Source organism: Pseudorca crassidens, chromosome 11 (genome assembly GCF_039906515.1).
Source record: "Pseudorca crassidens isolate mPseCra1 chromosome 11, mPseCra1.hap1, whole genome shotgun sequence".
Classification (NCBI taxonomy): Eukaryota; Metazoa; Chordata; class Mammalia; order Artiodactyla; family Delphinidae; genus Pseudorca; species Pseudorca crassidens.
Window position 1 is genome coordinate 69,914,023 of NC_090306.1, and position 18,297 is coordinate 69,932,319.

The 18,297-nt window shown below is 34.7% G+C and overlaps 1 protein-coding gene across 8 annotated transcripts in view; it reads left to right on the forward strand.

The window, feature by feature from the left end:
• The window catches only part of METTL25 (methyltransferase like 25), a 132,151-nt gene that overhangs the window by 63,505 nt on the left and 50,349 nt on the right, over window positions 1-18,297 (forward strand). For all 8 annotated transcript variants that reach the window (XR_010932511.1, XR_010932513.1, XR_010932510.1 and 5 more), the window contains exons 6-8: window positions 1,129-1,223; window positions 4,678-4,707; window positions 9,402-9,475. Coding sequence is in view for 4 of the 8 variants with exons in the window: in XM_067697472.1 (XP_067553573.1) it covers window positions 1,129-1,223; window positions 4,678-4,707; window positions 9,402-9,475 (199 nt within the window). In the remaining 4 variants the exon portion in view is untranslated. The remainder of the gene's footprint in view (window positions 1-1,128; window positions 1,224-4,677; window positions 4,708-9,401; window positions 9,476-18,297) is intronic.

Here is an 18,297-nt window from a genome sequence, read left to right on the forward strand (position 1 = left end):
AAAGCACTTACAATAGTGCCTAACAATATTAAGTGCTGTATAAATACTAGCATTATTATTATTTATATTCCTAGGGCAGGGTCAGTACCTTCCATCTGAGTATCAATAACGTCTATTGTAAATCTTACTTTAATACCTGAAAGAAATCACTATCACAGGCTTATGATCTGCATGAAATTTAAATTTTCTCTATTTTAATAAAAAATCATTTGACCTTTCATAACACAGAAGTTTATTTAGTGGAATCTACCTCAACAGTATTTTCTTTTAAAGCATTTTCTTGTTTTCTAGTTCCTGTTTTACTTAACCTAATAGAAAATTTATATTCATCTCAGTTTTCTTTTAATTGCCACAGTTTTGATAGGCTTAAGCTTTTCTAGACTTTAATTTAAAATAGAAATTTTTTTTTTCCTTTTGAGAAACCCTGTGCAGTTAATAGTTGTACATAAGGGGCTTACACATCTGCAAGTTGCACGTGTAACTCTGTTAGTGAGTTGGGCAGCAGATACCTGTGATTAAGCAGAAAATGTTGATTTTTTTGTTGTTACTCGAACCGTAAATGCAGTTGAGCCAAACTGAATCACAGTTGAAAATCTTACAGCCTGTCAAGGGAGTGAAAAAATAAGAGCCTATACAGCTGTTCATTTTCTGGAAAGTGAACATCGTGGCTGGAAAAAAAATTGGTGCTTCAACATTGTTAGGAATGAATTAATATTGTTCTATAATAAATTGCCAAATGTCACATTTAATAAACCATTTTATTAGAAAGTCGGGTCAGCAGTAAATGCCCAGCATCTCATTACTTATCTTCTGTAGTTACACTGAACATGCAAAGTATTTCCATTTTAAATTGCTTTTGCTAAATATTTGAGAAATAATTTTGGCAAATTGGTTGGTATCAGACCTGGAGCTTAAATACAAAACAGCTGTTGTTGAGAAAATACCATTTTCATAACATTAATATGCTTTTAATTAACATACTGGAATGAACTGTTAAACATTACCACTTACATGTTTAACTACTGTTTGACTTTCAAATGACTGATTTGCTTTCTCAATAGATTATTTACTTTAACTAAAAGAGGAAGAATTTTATTTAAATAATCCGTATTTTTATTCCGTCTGCAGAATGTACCCAAGAAAAGTGGGGATTTCCAATGTGCCACTATTTAAAGGAAGAGAGATGGTGCTGTGGCCGGAATGCCAGAATGTCAGCATGTTTGGTATGACTGTTTTTTTTCCTGGACTTAGAGTTTTATCCAGATGTTGCAGAATTATATTTATTTATTTTTGGCTTCATTAAATGCCAAATTTTGCAGAGTGTCATAATTAATGTTTTTGTGCATTGCAAATTATGAGGAAGAAAATGACTTACCTTTCCAACATTACTCTGCATGCAGTGTGATAACAATTTATAATTATACTATAATTCTACATTATAGTACTTAATTTCTTAATATAATTACTTTAATTATCATATAAAATGTACCAACAACCAAGTCTTAAACACAGAATTACTGTAGTGCTTTATCCACAGCTCTGTGGTATGTTTGTGTTTGTTTGTAGCAGATCATTTGGCCTCCTGATTTTTTATAAAATGGGAAAAATATTATTAAGCTACCTGGGATATGAAGTAACTATCTAGTTAAGTGAAATCTTTATTTAGCTCGTGTCCTTAGACCTAGAACACTTTAGCCACAGTCTTCTCTGTTTGTGGTGTTATGTTGGTTTAAAAAGGAACAGATGCCAGTTAAATGGTATAAGTGGACTTTGTCATCATAAATTTAAAATATAGCTTTTAAAATAATGTGTTTAATGCCCAATCCCAAGATAAATTAACTATTTTGTAGTCATTATCTCAATATTTTTTATATTGCCAGTAACACAGCAATATAAAAAAAGTGTTCTAGTGTTCTGGGTCACATATCTGAGAATTAACTTCAAAATCTTATTTATGCTCAAATAATGATTTCCTTTTGTGAGTCCTCTTAAAATACTTTTCTGGGAATTTGGCTTTCTTTCATTATATTTGTAAATGATACTCATTTAGGGTCTTGTTAGAATGGGAGGTCATTCTTGGAATGACTTGGTTCCCAGAATGCTGGCAGCTTATACCCTCTAGGCAAGAAACTGAAATAGTCTTTTATAGGGAATCTGATTAGCCTAAGAGAAAAGACTAAAGGTATTGGCATTAGGGATTTCACAATGAAATAGGACCTTTGTGGTGAGATCCACAATTAAAAGTCCTCACTCATAAGCACAGTGCTTCTAATCAAGTTTATGATTACCACATTTTAATTATCAAAAAGCCAAGAATCACTAGTTGTCTAAGAAAGTCTAACATGAAAGAAAAGAGATCAGATAAACAAATAGAAGAGTAGCAACTTGGAGGAAATGGATACTATCCAAAGTAAAATAAAATAACTATTAGTATCCCTTAGAAAATAAAATGATATGATATATCCACAAAATAAAAATGTTTGCTATAAAAATAAACATTCAACAAACCAAAAAGAAGAGTTTTTGAAAAATAAATTCCAGAATGTAGAATTTGTCAACCGTGCCACACTTAAGAACTTTGCCTGACCAATGTCAGCTTCTCATGGAATGCCCCTCTCCTAAACTCTATCCCTGTCTTTGCTCACCTTGACTTCTTTTTTTGATGCTAATCTAGGAAAGTCTAAGGAACATATTTCTTTTGGTGCATCTTGTTTTATTGCCTTTTGCTCCATAACTGACCTTTTCTACAAATATTCAAAACTTAAGGGGTTGAGAGAGAGACACACAGAGAGAGAGAGAGAGAGAGAGAAGTATACCTTTCTGGTGACACTTTCAGATAAATTGTTAAGGGTACTAACCAGAGGGGAAAATTTAATTACATTAGTGCAATCTTGTCAACATACTTTTAGCCTGATAAAACTGTAAAATATTTTAGATTAGTATGAAACGAACACTTGGTATATTTATTGGCCAAGAAAAATTATTAATGTTTGTAAGAAACTGCTTATCACCTACCTGATTATCTTTTATTATGTAATCAGAATTTATCATTGGTATTTCTAAAACAAACACATCAGCAACACATACCAAAAGTAGTCCTGAGTTATATGAGATTTTTATTGATGCCAAATCATTTATTATTAAAAACTTTTGTATCTTTATTATTGATAGTTCGGCCTTTTAGCAAAGCAAGTAACACAAAAATTTAATCTGAAATGAACACAACCAGTACTGTAAATGAAAACTCAGTGTTTTCTTCAATAACATACTTGTTCTGGGCCTGTTGCTACTTAATTTAATACAAAAATTATATAGTAACTATCTTCTGTATTCATAGCACTCTGGTTCTTGATGTTCATGAAGGTATCCTTGAAGTCAATTGAAAAATTACATTTTTTTTTCTTCAAAAAATTTCTTTAAAGCAAGCTTTTATACCATGAACTCATTTTCCCACTAACTCTTCATGGTGTGAGGGCATGAGAAGTAAACCGGGGTTCAGAAAACAAGTTTTTAGTTCCTATTCACCTGCTAACTAGCTGTGCAGCTTGTGTCAAGACCCTGCCATTGTCAGTGACCTCGTGCATCTGAGAAAATTGCACTTGGGATAATCTGCACATTTTCTTTCAGTTTTAAAAGTACACGATTCAGCTGTATCTAAAAAGTATTATTTATAAAGACATAGCCATCTGAAGCAAATATGAGTACTTTAAATGTGAGTAGGAAGTATATGCACTGTTACATTTTACTGTTTTTCTTTATGTTTGAAATATTTTCTAAGGAAAACTTTAAAAATAAAATTTTAGCTAAAATGTTATATCTAATTTAGTTATAAAACAACGTAAGTGTAGAAATGCATGTCTAAAAAATTGAAAGTTTCAGAAGGCCCTATTCCATTTTTAAATTATAACAAATCCTTTCATGTATGTTAGATTATGAGTATTTATGAGAAATATTGGGAAAATTTTATAAAATATTGGGAAAACTTTATAAAATTTTATAAATATTGGGAACATTTTATAATTTTTTTTTATAAAAGTGTTTTGAATTTTAAATAAATATCAGTGTAAAAGCAGCTACCTATAAAATTGCAAAAATATGTATTACTTTCTCTTACGGTGACTTGATCATATGTGAATTTGATTTGAATTTGACCATGCAGACCAAAAATATATGTACTTTTCTAAACTAAGATTTCAACTATAATCAGTTCAATATAATCTTGTTTAATAAAAGATGAAATTATACGTTTATAAAAAATTGGAAGAAAATAAGTTAAAAAGTAGTACGTATATAAATATGTTTATGTATGTCTATAAATAATAATAGTTTTGGATTTATTTGATTGTTTTAGCTGCAATAAAAGTGAGCCAAGAATATGTCATTTTCTTTCTTTCCTGTTTTCTAATTCCTTCTAAAATTCAAGGAGTGTATACAGTTGGGGTGTGTATGTGTTTGTGTGCATGACACACATCCATATATCAGCCCTAAATTATACAAGTGTACCAGTTAACATTCCTTAATGTTATTAACACTTTTAAGTGTATAAACTAATATGTTATCATTTAATTAATCTTTTTAAATGTCACTTTTACAAGCCCTTATACAGTGTGTTTATAAGTCTTATAAGACAAGACTAAATATATCAGCTGTCTTTGTCTTATTTTTTTCTCCTTAAAGGCACTGGAGCGCGTTGCAGTCGGCCAAGGGGTAAGTGAGCGTTTTTACTCTAATCCAACTGATGAATGTGATAGTTTTTCTCAGAGTACTCTTCATACTTGACCTGCTGATGAACCTAAAACCTGATGGATTTTTATAAGTATCACCTGTTCTTGTCACCTATTCATATTCAAACTTACACATGTTCTGTAAGTTTACTTTAAAAGAGAATTTACTTTAAAAGAGAATTCTCAGGAAAAGTAAATTGAACTTTTAGGAAAACTTCCACATTATACTCTTGTACTAATGTCTCATTTATTCATACTATATTAAACAGTCTATAAATATTTCTAAAGAATGTTATTACTGACTGTCAGGCTTTTATGGGCTTAGTTCAAGCAAAGATAAACAAGGTATAGCATTCAATTTATTTTTTAACTATAGTCCAAACCACACATTTTAGTTGGTTGTTTTTTAACTTTCTTCTTTATTGACTTCATTAGTCATTAGTTGCAAAAACCAAATGGGTTTTTACATATAAACAGATGTTAAGTGTATCCTTCACATATTCATGTAATTGCCTTTTCCTCTACCTTAAGATTTATGAAACATATTAGGAATTTTAAAGTATTTTTTTAAGAGTTCCTTTTAAATTTTTCACAGAAGTTTTCTTATTGCCCTAAATTTTAGAAATTTCTCTTTTGCTTATTTTCAGGGAGGATTAATATGTCAATTTGAATTTTTAAAAATAATAGTAGCATAATAGTAGCAACAAGTATCATTTACTGAGTGCTTTCTCTGGGCCAGACACAATGCTAAGAATTTTGTGTGGTTTTTTTTTTTTACTCATTATACCTATCTGAAAATTGATAAAAACTGATTTTTTAAAGGCATTTGAGCATATTGTTTAAGTGTGTAAACTTTAGTCTCAGACTGCTGGTTTGCATCAGCAGTCTGCTGGTCTTCATCAGTTACTGGCTTAGTGATCAGAGACACATCATGATTTCTCCATAGCTTAATTTATCTGTAAAATAAAAAAATAATAATAAAAAAATAAGAGTAACAATAATACCTTCCTCATAGAGTTTTTGTTAGGATTAAATGAGTGAAAGATGTAAAATGCTTAAAACCATGTCTATCACATAGTAAGTGTTCAATAAATATCAACTGTTGTTACTGTTACAGGTGGTTAATAATTATGATCATGAAAAGAATACCTAAGTTTAACACAGAGCTTACCAAAGTACTGTTCAAAGTTTTCTTCATCAATTTCTTCATCAATTCTTCATCAATTAAAGTGCTGCATACATGGCCTGTGAGATCGGGACTATTATCCCATGATACACATGAGGAAACTGTTAAGTAGTGAACACTGAGATTTGAGTCTCTTGACTCTGGAGCCCTAGCTCTTAACTACAGTACAGATCAAAATAGTGGTTCCTTTGGGGTCTGGAAGAGGAAAGAGCCTTAATCATAATAGTGCCCCAATGCACTTGTGCTCTGTTTTTCAATTTCCCAAGGGCTTGTTCATGTTTACAGTCAAGCTTATGAGTTGGGTATTCCCCAGACTTACATGAGAACATGATATACAGCAGAAGTTTAGTAGTGCATTCTAGCTCAGTTAATTGCAGTGTTCTTTTAGCTTAGTGCCCTTTCCACTAGACCTGTAAAATGCATGTCTAATATATATATACACACAGACACACACACACACACACACACACATATATATATATATATACACACACACTTTAAGGGTGTACTCTTTCTGCTCCCTCCCATTTTAAAATGCATTAAACTGTTAAGTTGATTTATCACTTGTGAAGGAAAGAAAGTAAACTCTGAGCCACATCTAGCTTATTCCTGGAGTAGTCAGGCACAGGCTGCTTGGGAGATGTTGACTTCCTTCCCACTTACCCCCATCTGTATTTATCAGGATGGATAGTCCTAGTTATTCCAGGAATGCACATTCGAAGGCACTTCATAACTCTCCTTTCTCTTAAGAAACAGCTGTAAAGCTCTTATTTACTCAGGGTAACTTGGGAAATGATGATTTTATTCTATCCTGTTTGTGTTCCTCTGTGCATTCCATTTTTGTATGTTCTCTTGCTTAAAATACATTTCTTGGTCTTTTTTGGTGGCCTTTCTACAATCAGTTTTTTGGTTTTTTGTTTTTTGTTTTTTGCGGTACACGGGCCTCTCACCGTTGTGGCCTCTCCCGTTGCGGAGCACAGGCTCCGGACGCGCAGGCTCAGCGGCCATGGCTCACAGGCCCAGCCGCTCCGCGGCATGTGGGATCTTCCTGGACCGGGGCATGAACCCGTGTCCCTTGCATCGGCAGGCGGACTCTCAACCACTGCGCCACCAGGGAAGCCCTACAATCAGTTTATAATAACAATATAAATATACATTTATTTCTAAATTATTTGGATACCATTTTACATAATTTTTCTAAAAGGCATGGGAAAGGAGAGCTTTATTTTTAAGAGTTTCTTTGCTTTCCTAAATGAAAGTATATGATAAAAAAATGAATGACACCCTATCCCTGCCAAAGTGTCAGAGAGGCAAAATAGCATCATGACTTGGTACTACTGGGACATCAGAGCTAGGCTTCTTCAGTTCAAATAACAGCTTGACTATTTTTAGGAGTTTCATATAAAATTTACATAAAAATGAAATTCCTCACAGGGAGATCAGCTCAGTGCTTTGTGATGGGGGTGGGATAGGGAGGGTGGGAGGGAGGGAGACGCAAGAGGGAAGAGATATGGGGACATATGTATATGTATAACTGATTCACTTTGTTATAAAGCAGAAACTAAGACACCATTGTAAAGCAATTATATTCCAATAAAGATATTAAAAATAAATAAAAATCCTACCTATTATAGCTAATCAACTAAAAAGTTAAGAACTTTGTCAGTCATTTATAATACTAATATTTCACTTCATGTAATAGTTTATTTCCCAAAATGCCTTGAATTTCAGTAGAACAGTATAAGAGTAGGTGTTAATATATGAAAAGGGATTTCAGCATTTTTGTGAGAGAACTGAAAGGATTTGGGGAAAGTGGGGAGCAGATGATAGAGATTTGGGGTACTGAAGAAAAAAATTACTCAAGATGAAAAAACATCAAATGGAAAATATATCTAGAGAGAGGAAATTCTTAATGAAATGTTTGGAGAAATCTTCAAGAAAGGAAAGTTTAGAAATCAGATTTTGTCTCAAGAAGTTGTATTTGGAAAGAAATTTTTCATAAGGAGTGTGCCTTTTGAAGGTTATAAAGTTCAGTGTGAGCACTCAAGTATGTATTTGTGTCTGCTTTCATTGAGTTATTTTAGGAGTTGAGTTGGGGACTGTGGTATCCCTAACACCGTTTCCTACTGTAATCACCCTCCTCACTGTTGTGAACATCCAGAGAGGATATAACTTGTGTTGTTCAAAGTGCTCTGTCAAGACCCTACAAGTCAGACATTCTCCAGTGACTTAAGAAGGCAATGCCATTGGGTGAAGACCCAGGAAATAATTGTTGACCCTCGACTCCCAACTTGTGGTTTTTTGTAGTCTCAGCACCTGGGGCCCATAGTGTAGGAACTTGATGTTAGATGGGGGAAAGGGACAGTAGAGTAGGTTTTCTGCCTGAGCACACAGGCAAAGTTTTATTTTCTGTTAAACTCCACCTGAATCCAGATGTGTTCTCATTGAAAACAAATGGAGATAACAATTTGGGGCTCAGAAGGAGAATAGAAGTTACAAAAGGATAACTCAGTGAAGTACACATTCCACTGAACTCTATCTTTAAAACATTACCCATAGTTGGAGAGTTTTTAGTTTTTAACTTACTTGACTTCTCAAAAGCATTCAGTATTGCCAGCCTCCCTCCATATTTGCTCATTTTTCCTTTTTTTTTTCGATAATAACTTTGCATGGAAGCAAGGTGGTTGTTGCTGATATCTCTGTTGGATGGGGATGTGGATGGAGTTTTGGCAACTTTTTGTATTTTCTTAGTTTAAGGGTACCTCTTACATTGCTACAGTGAAGCACTCTTTCTTTTATGTATAGTACTTTTTTACCTTCTACTTTGAAACTCTTATGCGTCATTAGGGACCTTCTCTTCAGCTATTCCTTTTTTCCTACCTCTGCACCTTCATGGACACTTCCTGCCTCTTTTTCCCCAGGAAATGAATTCCTGCTGAGACTTCAGTCTCTGATCTCATGTCCTTTCCAAGGCCCTTCTTTTCAACTCTGTAGTAGCAATGCTGTGATCTTTTAGGCCTCAGACATATTTTAGTATGTCCTTACTTAGGGTAGTACCTTCTCTCTCTGGCTGTGAATCCTTGGTAATATCTCTAATCCACTACCATTAGGAAAGATGCACATTCTTATCTCTTTTGCACACATCCTACATGTCTGCTCTCTTATACAGGACTGACTTGGTTGGTCATGAAGTTTATTTCTACGTTTTTAACTGATAAACACTCCATTTGGGACATTAGCTAATTTTTCTTTGATTATTCCTTTTCTTCCTCATTCACTACTACTTCTTTTATAGTTTCTTCTATTTTCTCAATGAGAACTAGCCTCCAAGTACATTGTAACTTAGAATAGAAAAGTTATAAAATTATCCCCTATGTTTAGCAACAAACTCAGGTTTCTAACATTCACTTACGGTTCTGACTCTCAAGTATTGATTTGATTTCTCTTTTTTATTTGTTTCTTATGCTCATATATATCTGCATTTTTTTCAGCTGCCTACTGAATCACTCTTCTATCGTGCCGTACTTCAGGATATTATTAAAGATTGTTATGGCATCACCAAATGGTATGATGATTTCATTTCAATAAGAATAACTATCCTGTATTATAAGTGAAGTGACTTTTAGTTTTCAGGTGAATTCATTCAGGGTCATTGTTATTAGTAGAAGAAGCTTTGAATTTGAGCGTGATTTCAGTAAGTAACAAAGAACTATGCAGCAACCGTATCTTAGGTTAATCATTATTAAAGTAAGGGTTCTAATGATTCACTTTTGTCCTGAAGGGTTGTTGTGATGATAAAGAAATATATGTAAAATGTACTTCAGAATTTGAGAAATATTGAAATGTTATTTGTAAGTAATTCAGTGAATATAATATTATAATATGAGCAGAGGTTATATTTAAAATATTTCACAACCACTACAGCGTAAACACTTAACTAATTAGAACAGATATCAATCTTAAATAGCCAGTGTGGCCATTCATGTCTCTACTGGTAGAATAGTAGCCTTGCATATGTTTTGTTTCTGTTTTCCCCAGATAATGGCTGCCTATACAGAAAGGCAAGGATTAGGAGAATTTTTCATAATATTTGGTTTAACAACTGCCATACTCAAGCATACATCCACAGTCCCTTCAAGTTTCATGAATGTTTCTTCGTACTAGTTATAATTTTAGGATTCTGATTGCCATTTCGTTATAATAGGATTATTCTTCAAACTAAAATAGGGTAGTTTTCAAGTTCTTAAAAACAAATCCAAACTTATTAACAGAAATAGAAGCTATTTTCAGATTAGGTATAATTTCTCTAAGAAAAATAGCCTATTTTTTTACTAAAAGAAATTGTGACATATAAATATCTACATATACCATTGATTTTTTTTTTTTTGGTGATACGCCAGCCTCTCACTGTTGTGGCCTCTCCCGTTGCGGAGCATAGGTTCCAGATGCACAAGCTCAGCGGCCATGGCTCACGGGCCCATCCGCTCAGCAGCATGTGGGATCTTCCTGGACCAGGGCACGAACCCGTGTCCCCTGCATCGGCAGGCGGACTCTCAACCACTGCGCCATCAGGGAAGCCCAATATACCATTGATTTTAATTGTCATTTCTATGTAGATAACTCCCAAATCTGTGTCCCTATCTCCATTCTCTTTTCCTTATATTAATCTTCAAAATGTCTGAAAGTGAATTTCTTGTGGTTTCCTGAAAACTGGTTCCTTTCTCTAAACTCACCCCAAGATGCTAACCTTGTTGGAAAAAGTCACAAAATTGTGCAAATTCACATCTACTCAAATATTGACTGCCTGCCTTCCTTTAAGACCTCAAATCTGTTCATTACTGTGTTTGTTGTTCTCTTGATGACCACTTAAGATCATCTACACCCTTTTCTGAACATTTCTTCTCACTTAAAAATTCAAACCTCTCCAATCCTCCACAGTCCTGCCTGCCTTTATTACTCAGTAGATGTTATTTAAAACTTCTTTGATTCCAGATCTTTATTGAGCTTTCAGCCATATTTGATCATGTAATAATTGTTTTCTCCAAACTCTCGTCCTCATTGTCTTCCATTAAGCTGCATTCCTCTAAGTTTCCTTTTCCTACCTTGAACTCTCATCTGTCTTCTGTAAGCATTTTTCTTCTTACTCATCCCCTTGGTATATCCAGAAATTCTCTAGTGTTTTATACTTAGCTGCTGTCTCTTTATATTTCCTCTTTCTCTTAACAGTTACCCTCACAACAAATAACTTAAATCATGTATCCAGCTCCTACGTCTTTTTTGAAGTTCAAATCTCTATTTCTCAATATAGAGCAACAGCTTCTGAACAGCCTCACTTAAGTACCTTAAGCACCTTAAAAATACACCAGATTCAGCCACAGCCAAAAAACAAAGTCAGCTTCCCACCAATTCTGTTCCTCTTTCTTCTGTCTCTTGACTTCTTTTGTCATTTCTGGGGAATTGCATGACCATTTTCAAGCTTTAGAAATCTTAAAATCATATTCGATTCTTTTCTTTTCTCATCATCAAACCACACATTCTAATTAGTTGCCAAGACTTGCACATGTTATATTTTTTAACCCAGTGGTTGTTCATTGTGGGGCAGGCAGCCTATCAGGTTCTGAATGCATAGGATGTAGTGTCCACACAGGAGTCTTCCATATTCTAGTCAGGATGGCATGTGCAGAAACCAAAGAAAATGATAGAAACCTGCTTCCAGTAACAGCAGACTAAGTAATTAAGGCTAACCCTCCTTCTGAGAAAAACTAAAAATGCTAGAGATGTGTATATATGCAAGTGTGTGGTGTGTGTGTACAAGTATGTGTGTTTGTGTGTATTCAAGTATGTGTGTAGTTAAATTTGTTTTTAATTGGTTTGAGAACATCAGAGACTATCAAGGAAATTAAAAATTACACAGCAAATATCTAAGAGAAGATGGAAACCAAGAGAAATGAAGCCAGCTTTTAGGGCTTCATTTTCCCCCACATGCCATTTCTTAACTACAGAAAAGGGGAATTCCCTGGCAGTCCAGCGGTTAGGACTCAGCGCTTTCACTGCCCAGGCGCGGGTTCAACCCCTGGCCGGGGAACTAAGATCCCGAAGCCGTGCGGCTCGGCCCAGCCAAATTAAAAAAAAATTAAATTAAACAGCAATAACAACAACAAAAAAGAATGATCAATAGCAGCAATGTTTATGAGAGCAAAAGTCTAGGAATGTAAATTTCATTAATAGGAGAATGGATAAACTGTTGTGGAATACTGTGCCATAGTGAAAATGTATGAATTACAACTACATGCATCCAAGTGGATGAATGTTGTGAATCTAAACGCTATAGAAAAATCCGTATATAATTTGGAAACAATCACAAACGGTATAATTAATTCAGGAATGTAAATATGTGGTAAACAATCAAGAAAAGCATAAGAATGATAAACACAAGCAATATTCAGTGGTATAGTATCCTATGGGAGGGAGGACAACTGAGTGGACAAAGTGATGAGGTGGGGAAGATGAGGGGCACATAGGAATTTCTAGAGACTGTTAATGTTCTATTTCTCAAGTTTGGTGTTGCATATAAGTGTTCATTTTATTGACATTCTTTACACCTTATACATAGTATTTTGTAAATACTTGTTTGTGTTCAACAGCAGTGAAATTATAATCTCATTTCAGGCTACACCCCAGGGTTAGTTGAACTACATATTATACTCCTAGTATCTGTTACAGTCACCTCATTATAGTAATAAGGAAAATTAAGATAAAGTGGTTAAAAGCTTGTCTTAAGTCATACAGCCTAAAAGAACCAGAGCTAGGACCAAATTCATAGTCCACAAAAGTTTTCTTTTTGCTATCCCATGCTTCTTTTTAGTTTAAATTCTTTGGGATATTTTTAATATGAGTGGAGTTATAGGTCTCCTTGTATTAGCCTTGTTAACAAGATTAACTTGATTGGAATCTCTGGCCAGCAAGATTACTAAAGACAGAAAATAAGATCACTGAATTATTTCTTCTGCATTTTGTTTAGCTTTTCTTGCTAATTAAATAAATTGTCTTCAAGTGATATACTGTTTCAGACTACTTGAAATATTATTCTGAAAGTTTCTTTAATTGTTTATATAACATAAGATTAGAAGTAAACTTTTTTCATGGACTTAAAAACTGTAACATTTTTACTCTGTTGTAATTGTGAATTAGCATTTAACACTTATGTTAAAACTCAATAATTTATATAATTTTTTAAATGTTATAATTAGTCCTTATCTGGAAACTTTCTAAGGGAATAAAATGCCAAAGAAAGCATTTAATGGGATATGGGATAAAAATCCTTTAGAACACTTCAAAGGAGAGCAGAGTAATTGATGTGTATACTTTACTTACTTTATTATTCTCTTTCATAATGAGTACTGTAAACAGCTGTAGAAGAAATACATAAATTTTGATGAATTAGTTTAACTTTCATTTTGATTTTGCAGTGATCAAATAGGTATGTGAAAAACCAGATCATGAAAACTGGCTCACCAAATTAAAGCTACTTATTTAGTCCATAATGTGTGGTCAGATTTGCAGGTCTGTATCTTTTAAATTGAAGAGTATTTTGAAGATTTTTGTAACTTCATTAAGTGATTGCCATTTTCAGCAAAATTTTATGTTAAGAAATACTTAAAGGTCCTTTAAGTCTTTCAGTAGGTATTAGCATAAAAAACACAATAAATAACTTCATAAATATTTTCTGATGATGGAGAAACTGAACTTTGATACTTTCTGTCCTTCATGTGCTTATTTTTATTTAGTATATGTCTACTTTACCTTTTCCTATAATTTCCTAAACTAATGTTGCTTCTTTGGAAAATGCTACAAGGAAACCATGTTCTTACAATTGTATTTTGGGGAAAGCATGTGAGTGGTGTTGGATTCACTTGAGTAGAATTTTAATTAGATCTAGTGCATTCACTTTTATTAAAAGAAAGAATACTGATTCCTTTTTAGCATGCTAACCGTGCTTTATTCTGACAGAGGGCCCCCTTTTAATCTGTTCTTCGAGTCCCATCATTTATCTTTCAGAAACAGTTATGTCACTTTTCTCACTTCAAAATGTTTGATAATTTCTCTTCTTTATACTCAAAAACTAAAATATCCTTATTATGACATTCAAGGCCATTCTAAGGTGCCACTAATGTCCTTTCCAGACTAATTCACCACCCCATTCTTCCTTCTCTGCACCCCAAGCAGCTGCCCATGCACACTGTTTGTACACTGGATTATTCATCATTTCCATGCAATTATTTTTGGACCTCGTATGCTTCCTTGGAGCTCCTTTGCCTACCTGAAATATTCTCCTCCCCATTTCTGCATCTTTTCTTTCCCTGACCTCTGGCAGGTGAAATCCTAGGCATTCTTTAAAACCCAGTTTGGAAGACATCTCTGGTATCTTTCTCTTCTCCGCCTCACTCTCTCCTCCCATAGTACTTAATCTGGGATTCACTGCTCTTATTGAATCTAAATGTACAATGAGTTGTTTGTGTCTGCTCCTCTGCCACCTGGTGAGCCCTGATGGCCAGTTTTCAGCTTTATTAATTGAAGTCGTCTATCATAGTGGTTAAGAGCACAGATTCTGAAAATCCTCTTTGGAACCATTTTCCCGTCCAACTACTATCCCATATCTGTTCTTTCCTTTACTGGAAAACTCCTTGAAAGTGCTGCCAGTTCCTTTCCCATTTCACTTGAATTCCAGTCAGACCTTACTTCCATCACTCCAGCAAACTCCCCTTTTCAGGGGCACTAATGACCCCATGTGGCTAAATCTCCTGGTCAGTGCTCAATCCTCAGCTTACTTAGCCTGCCATAAGTATTTCACACAATCTACCACTTTTTACTTTCATGTGCTAGAGAAAGTCCCTCATAAGGTAGTCACCTTTTTCTTTTTTTTTTTCCAGTTTATTTTGCTGACTCCTCTTCCTCTTTCAGACCTCTCATTTTTGGAGTGCTTTTTTCTATCAGTTCCTACTACCTAGGTGATCTCATCATGTCTCATGGCTTTCAGTACCATTTATATGCTGGTGAATCTCAAATCTAGAGTCCAGTTAATAACAAGCGTATTCTTCTAGTTGCTCAGGCCAGGATAACTTTGACCTCTCTCTCTCACACTGCCTGGATCCAGTCCTTCAACAATTTTATAGTCTGTCTAATTAAATATATCTAAAATTCTACCACTTCTTAACCATCCTCAGGGCCACCACCCTGGTCAAAGCCACCATCATCTCTCATGTAGATTATTGTAATAACCTCCTAATTTGTCTTCCTGCTTCTATTTTTGCCCCCTAGAGTCTATTCTCCACACAGTAGCCACAGTGATCCTGTTAATATTTTTAAGTGAGATCTTGCTCACTGTCTTCCCATGGTTTCTTATTCACTTGGAAGTAAAGCTAATATTTTCACTATGACCTACAAAGCCTTATATGATGGAGCTACTCATTATCTCGCTGATCTCATTTCTACTATTTTCCCATTTAATGTCTGTACTGCTTTCCTTGGTATTACTTGAAAATACCAGGAACACTTTCTACCCCAGAGCCTTGCCACATAATGTGTCCTCTGCCTGGAATGCTCCTCACCAGATATCCACATGGCTAGTTCACTCTCTTTCTTTAGTTCTTTACTCAAAATTATCATCTCTATGATATCCACCATCACTCCTCTCTAACATTTCTTATCTGCTTTCTCTCCTCTGTCATCAGCTTCTCATTAGCTCATATTGCCATACAGTTAGTCCCCTACATACGAACGAGTTCTGTTCCGAGAGTGTGTTTCTAAGTCCAGTTTGTGCGTAATTGCAACAAAGTTAGCCTGGGTACCCAACTAACACAGTTGGCTATATAGTACTGTACTATATAATAGGCTTATAATACTTTCCACACAAATATACATAAAAAACAAACAAACACAAAAAATAAAACATTGTTAATCTTACTGTACAGTACCTTGAAAAGCACAGTAGTACAGTACAACAGCTGGCATCCAGGGGCTGGCATCGAGTGAACAGGAAAGAAGAGTTACTGACTGGAGGAGGGAGAGGAGGTGGGAGATGGTAGAGCTGAAGGATCATCACAATGGGAGACAGAGGGCAAGCTGCAGTTTCACTCACGCCTGGCGTTGATGGCACAGGTTCTGGTTCCTTGGATTCAATTCTATCTACCCTCTTGAAAAAATGATCCAGTGATGTCTGAGTAGTAGCTCTTTCTTTCTCGTCCTAGAAGACATTATAGGAATGGATCGCATTCTGAACAGCTGATGCAACCTTTGTGTACCATTCTACATTCAGGTCCTGTGCCTCAGAAACGGTAACAGTGTCTCCTCAAATAAAGAAAATCCCCTTGCGTTCCCTGCGACGTGAATCTCTTCAGTTCTTCAGTTACTTCTTCTTCCTCTTGTCACTCCACTCTCGATTATTTTCACCTTTGTTTCCATCATTATCGCTTGGCGCTTCTTAGCAGTACCAGCTACATCACCGCTGCTTTTACACTTGCTTCTGGACATCCTGGGCTTGTAATAAAGATACTGTTCTACTGTACTCTATACAGTACTGTATAGTAAAATACACAAAAGCACAACCACTTGTAGAGGATTCACGCACATGACAATGTACGCCAGACACATGAACTAACTTACGTGATTGGACAGGCAGACTCACGTTCAACTCTTTATCGTTTGGTCATGTGACAACCACCACATAGTAGATAGTTTTAGGATATAGAATCAGAAAGAAGTTTTGTTTGGCATGGGGATTTCGGTTTGCTTGCTTGGTTTTTCCAGACAGAGAAACTTGAGCATTTTCCGATGATAAGAGTAAAGACTCAGTGAGTAAAGAGAAGTTGAAGATACATCAGAGGAGGCAGAACAAGATGGCATCCAGATCCCTGATCTTAGGCATTTTCTTACAGAAAGCAATTATATTAACTATATTAATTATATTAACTAATTAACAGAGAGAAGGATTTCTATTTATCTTCACACACGTCAGCAAAAATTAAGACTGCAGTGATTCTGTGATGTCATAATGTATAACTGTAAAAGGTAGACTCCAAATCTTTAGCATTAAATAATGAGAAAAATGCAATAGGCACTTACTAAAAATTAAAATTAAAAATGGGATTGCCCCATATTCCATTCGTTAACGGTCCTATTCTTTGCTTTTACTTTCTATTAGGTAAGTTTTGAGATTTTTTTTTGCACCTGTCTCTTTTTTCTCGTTTCTTAGTTACTAGAATTGCAGTATTTGCCCTTAAAACTATAGACCCTCCTAAAGTCTGATGAGCGAAATATTCTTTTTCTTGTAGCTGCAAAAGAGCAGACTGCATTCTACATCATAAACTCTCTTTACAGCTGTTATTTTTAAGAAGGTTGATTTGTAAGACACCCAGACTTTAGAGATTAGTGCCATGTCCTGCAAAAGTAACCTTTTACCTCCTAAAGTTCTAAAAGCCTGATTCATTATACTAAATCTTGTGTTGCTTTGGTAATAACATTTAAATTGACATTCTGTTTCCTGTAAAATATACTTTTTTTTTCTTAAACCAAAATGGACTTATGGGTACTTCCCTTCTCCTTCTATACCGTGAAAGTAATAAAACCATTTTTTCTGAATTTTTTAACAATAGCACTCTATTTTTAAATACAGTCTTACATAGAACCAAATAAATTTAATACATTTTAGAAAAGGACTTATTTCTTACACAATTATCCTTTTCATATTTTATGGAAAATTGTAACCCTTTAAAGTACCTCTTTGGAGTCCTTAAGGAGAACAGTTTTAAAAAAAATTGTTGTAACCTATTTCTATATTTTACATGTTGGCCTAATTTTAGTATGTTACTTTTATAATTTTATCATTTGTTTTATCAGTATTGCTGTTCGCAGTACTGTTGGAAACTGAGACATTTTGAAACTTAATTCCTTCTCTCAGAAAGCTTACCCTAGTCCATTCCAGCAGCTAAAGCACTCCCTACTCTGTGCTGTATTCTGAGCACCATCTTGTGCTTATCACATTGAATTATAGCATTTGTTCACCTGTCTTCCTTTATAAACTGTGGATGATTCTACCCCTAGAACCCAGCACAATAACAGGAAAATGACCTCCATTCACTGAGTGTTTGTCAGACACTGAGCCAAGCATGGTACATACATAGACTCTCATCTTCAACCTTCTACTGCTGAACAAGGAGAGGCAAAGAGAGGTTTTTAAGTGGTAAATACGTGGTAGAGCAAGGAATCACACTTATTTCACTCTTGAGTTCACATGGAGTCTGCCTACTTCTGTTTGTCTATAACACAGATGTAGACATTCTTCATCTGCAGTTTAACAATATCAAGTATAAATCCTGTTGAAGAATTGTG